The sequence below is a fragment of the Solanum stenotomum genome, chromosome 7, assembly GCF_019186545.1.
Source record: "Solanum stenotomum isolate F172 chromosome 7, ASM1918654v1, whole genome shotgun sequence".
In the NCBI taxonomy this organism is placed as follows: Eukaryota; Viridiplantae; Streptophyta; class Magnoliopsida; order Solanales; family Solanaceae; genus Solanum; species Solanum stenotomum.
In genome coordinates this window covers 48657351-48662519 of record NC_064288.1, presented here as the reverse complement: position 1 = coordinate 48662519, position 5169 = coordinate 48657351, and the positions used below count along the sequence as shown (strand labels likewise).

The 5169-nt window shown below is 34.0% G+C and overlaps 1 protein-coding gene across 1 annotated transcript; it reads left to right on the top strand.

Moving 5' to 3' along the window:
* Positions 1 to 641: 641 nt before the first annotated feature.
* Positions 642 to 3764, top strand: LOC125869984 (receptor-like serine/threonine-protein kinase SD1-7). The gene is made up of 6 exons (XM_049550362.1): positions 642 to 1881; positions 1968 to 2105; positions 2204 to 2373; positions 2488 to 2698; positions 2798 to 3021; positions 3380 to 3764. Exons 1-6 carry the CDS (start codon positions 642 to 644, stop codon positions 3665 to 3667), a joined length of 2271 nt encoding a protein of 756 aa, XP_049406319.1. The 3' UTR covers positions 3668 to 3764.
* The last annotated feature ends 1405 nt before the right edge of the window (positions 3765 to 5169 follow it).

The window sequence follows — 5169 nt, the reverse complement described above, 5'->3', positions numbered from 1 at the left end:
AAATTTAAAACTAGTAGTATTATACATTTTGAACCTATAATTTTTAAAATTTAATGGTTCATATACGAACTAAAAGTCAAATTGATCAAATTTATATTTAAAATATATTTTTTCGTAATCGTGCACCCATCTAGCCGAAATCCTGGATACGCCTCTGCTTCATGCCTATTACAAGCATTATTTTTCCAAATTTTAGTTCTGGAACATATAACAAAACTAATGTACTGCTGAAGAAAACTCTAATGTGAGTTAGATTCAAAATCTAATTTTAAAATTCTATTAGTACTATATGTTTTAACTTTTGAAAAGTGAAAATTCTTGTTTGATTATTTTGTAATAACAACTGGTATATAGTATTAACATGCTTTTAGTCCATTCTATATACATTAAAATCCATGTTTATTGCAAAGTTGTCTACAGTGTGAGAACGGTTCAAAAAAGCTATATAGCCAGTTCAGTTCATCTTCTTAGTACCAGAAACTATATCAAAGTGGGTAGATATATATATATTCTAATGTGTTGCTAAAGAGGGACCACAATTTTTTTTTAAAGGAGGGATACTGTTTGTTTTTCAAAAAAAATTGTTGTAATAAAGCATTTTAAACAGGAGCAAATTACAAGGAGGTGTACTAGGAAAAATAATGGAGTTGGATTGTGTTGTAGCTATTTTAATTGTATTTTGTTGTTCTTTCATTACGCTTCTGGCGAGTGAAGAAAGTATCAAGATGGGCAAATCAATCACTGGTAATCAGAAAATGATTTCAGCTGGTGGAAATTTTGCCTTAGGCTTCTTCACTCCGCGTAATTCTACATTTACCTATCTTGGCATATGGTACAACACAATCCCCGAGCAAACGGTCATTTGGATTGCTAATAGAGAATCTCGAATTCCTCAGAATTCTACTGCTGTTTTCACTATTGGCAATGATGGGAATTTTGTGATTTTTGAGGTGAAAGATCAACTTATTTGGTCATCAAATGTTTCATCCATAACTTCAAATTCTACTGTAGGAGCACTGCTAGATAATGGAAATCTAGTGCTCATACATGGTGAGTCTGATATATTGTGGCAGAGCTTTGATCATCCTACGGATACGCTTATGCCTGATATGAAATTTGGTTATAATAGAAAAACAGGACAACGAACTCTGATCAATTCGTGGACAAGTAATGAAGATCCTCGGCCTGGAAATTTTTCATTTGGGATAGATCCTGAAGGGCGGATGCGGCGTTTTTATATATTGAAGCAGAACAGTATTTATTTTAGGTTTGATGATAGTATTGTATACTCTGGAGGGAATATCGGGGGAATTGGTTGGTATATTTCTGTTGTTTCGGGGAATGATGGAGTTTTTGTTACTTATGGTTATACCAAAGGATTGGTAACATCAAGGGTTGTTTTGCGTCCTAATGGTTACCTTGAGTTACTGGAATGGCATCAAAATGCTAATAAGTGGATAGTTAAACATCAGGCACCAAAATCTCTTTGTGAACGTTACGCGGCGTGTGGTCCATTTGGAAGCTGTGAGGTTATATCAAGTGGATTATGCAGATGCTTAACTGGATTTGAACCAAGATTTTCAACAGATTGGGAGAACGGGAAATGGAATGATGGTTGTGTTAGAAAAGTAGCATTGAGTTGTGATGGCGGAGACATGTTCTTGAAATATGATGAGGATATGAAGTTTCCGGATCATACTATCTCGTTAGGACATATAAGCATTAAGGACTGTGAAACGCAGTGCATTAGGAACTGTTCTTGTTCAGCTTATGCTTATTCAAATAACACCTGTTTAATTTGGTTTGGAGATTTACTGGACCTTTCCCACAACTTTCCTAGTGGCAGAGTTCTCAATGTTCGAGTTCGTGGCTCTGAGCCAGGTATTTTCACTTCTATCCTTATTAATTCTACTAAAGTCTTTGTTCTAGAAAACTAAATTTATTTACTTTTTGTCTTCTGGATGCAGTTAGTCATGGTGGATCTAGGAATTCAGCTCACAGACACAAAGTTTTCGTTGTGATAATTGTTTCTGCAATATCTGTCATCTTACTTCTTATAAGTATTCTTTTCTTTATCTTCAAAAGAAAGCACTTGAGAAGACAAGGTGTGTTTAGTGTGCTTCTTAATTGTAAATACAAATACTGAATTCGAATTTCGTATGGATTACACTGATTTGCTTTACTGATTGCTGTTTGAAATTAGGCTGGAAGAATGGAACTAAAGCTTTCTTTAGGTCCGTGTCTAGTTTATATTCAGTTGAAAATAGCAATATGAAGTTGCTGCAGTACAACCTTCAGAAAATAAGAGAGGCTACTAACAACTTTCATGGAGAACACAAACTTGGGGAAGGTGGATTCGGTCCTGTGTTTAAGGTGCTAACTAAAATAAGTGTTGATATTTTACTGCTGCTACTTTGAGAGAGACGTCATACATCTCATTTTTGTTTCATGACTATGGTGGATGTGGATTTAAACATTCTGTTTCAGGGGTTTTTAGCTGAGTTCGGGGACGTAGCCATCAAAAGGCTAAGCAAGAGGTCATCACAAGGACTGGAGGAGTTTATGAATGAATTGAAGCTAATCGCAAAACTGCAGCACAAGAATCTTGTCAGCCTCTTAGGATGCTGTGTTGAAGGGGAGGAGAAGATACTAATCTATGAGTATATGTCCAATTGCAGCTTGGACAAATTTCTGTTTGGTTTGTCTTCTACTCCGTTTTAAGACTTCACATAACTTAAAAAACTTTTTATTCTTCTTAATTCCATTTGGTTAATGAGATATTCATTTTTCTTTTTAGACCCTTCGTTGAAGGTTACACTCGATTGGGTTACACGTTTGGGGATAATAGAAGGAATTGCTCAAGGAATGCTTTACTTGCATAAGTACTCGAGATTAAAAGTCATCCACAGGGACTTAAAAGCAAGCAACATTTTGCTAGATCAAGAGATGATCCCTAAAATATCAGACTTTGGAATGGCAAGGATTTTTGGAACTGATCAAACACAGGCCAATACAAATCGAGTCGTTGGTACATAGTAAGTAATAACCCCTTATGATTTGTGGTTTCCAAGCTTTACTAGTTTTTATGTCATTCCATCTTGTGGATATCTAATGGATATTTATTTATACAAATATGGCATAGTGGCTATATGTCTCCGGAATACGTAGTATATGGCCAATTTTCAGAGAAATCGGATGTTTTCAGCTTCGGAGTATTGCTGTTAGAAATTCTGAGTGGTGAACGTAACTCAAACTTTTTAATGACTGAAATTTCCGCGTCCCTCTTAGGATGGGTAAGAACACTCAGCTAATTCTGTTTTCTTTCACTTTTTTTTCGTGTTTTTTATTTATGGTGCAACTCATTTTGAACCTTTTTTAGGCATGGAGTAAGTGGAAAGAAGGAAAAATCTTGGAGTTGATTGATCCGTCCCTAAGAGAAACCTGCGACAATAACAAAGCAACAATATGTATTCTGGTTGCCCTTCTTTGTGTTCAAGAAATGCCTGTTGATCGACCAACAATGTCTGATGTATCTTTGATGTTAAGCAACGAAACAACGCCTATCCATGAACCAAAAGAACCTGCTTTTCGTAGCAGTTGGCAATCTCAGCAGTTACGTGATGTATCCATAAATGAGATGACGATTACCTTGCCAATACCGCGATGAAATGATTTAAGTTCTCCTACTTCTTGTGGTAAATTTTTCTTGTTAGCATAGAGTTGTCATATTTTTTTTTTGTAGAACTTGCATAAGTGTAGCTCTGGAAGAAATATAGACTAAATTTCTCTGTTTAATTGATGTTTTCATGTTTTTTTTTTTCTGTTCCTACAGTGTATCAAATTTGTGAAAATGTTTTTTTTTTAAATGTATCTAGAGTGATTCGCATGTATCTGGTCCCAGATACATGGGAGAGTGGCGAGCGAGATGAGAGAGAGGCGAGCGAGATTAGCTATGTATCCCAGATACATGCAAATTCACTTGGACACAGTGTAACTAGAACAATTTACACCTTCATGTATCCGAGATACATACATCTAGACGTATCTGGAGGCACCAAAATCTGCTAAAATACGTATTATTGCAAATTAAAATGTGTCTAAATAATTAACTCATAAACTAATGAGATTTGCTCTAATTTATATATATTTTAGAGATGGATATCTTAAAATTTTATTTTATACATATAGAGAGAGACACTAATGTGATCTTATGTTAGAATATTGTAACAAATTTGCTGGTGGCGCACTATGTGAACTCAATGGTTACAAATTTACAAGCTAACAAAATCACTAGTGGCGCACTAAATTAGGCCTTGAATAATTCAAGGTCCCAAAAATTATTCATATTAAATATAAATATACTATTTGTTGACACCCAATTTTGGACGTTCACAATACAAATTAATCATCGAGCTTCTTAAATTCCAAACTATTTCAAACAATTGACTTTATAAAATTCAAAATGTTTTCTTTAGTTATTTTTGTCACTTTTTATAATTTTTAGAAAAAATATATATTTTACATAATTATGTATATAATTAGTATATTTTATGATTATTCGAAAACTATCTCAAAAAGATTTTGTTAAATATTTGGTTAAGTTTAGTTGTACAATAGTTTATATTTAAGTTAACTATTTTATTTCGTTAAGTTTAAGAAGCTCGTTAATTAATCTTGTTTAAATTCGTCTTGATTTGGCCGAATTTAACTAATTAGCTCAATTTGGTTATATTCTTAAATTCAATGGGTCAATTGCAATTCACTTGGACTTATTCCTAATTCTTCAGCCCACAATTTTAGCTTACAATTATTCCCAAACCAGCCCACCTTCTGCAGCCCAAAAACAACAATACAATGACACATACATACAACAATTCCAAACAACAACAATAAGCAGTACTTACGCGACCCCACCCATATACACTTTGTTCATGAGTAAATGACATATATATACAACTATTATTGAAAATTAGCAATATATAGCCCATAATTAAAATGCATTTAATAGACCAAAAGATAAGGAGCACAAAATAGCCCATTATTAACATACTGCAACTAATAGGGTTTTTTTTTTTTTTTTTTGGAGAAACTAGCCGCCACACTCAACTGGCATTAAAGATGGAACGTGGAAAACCACATAACTCCCAGAGATAATAAGCGATTCAGCGT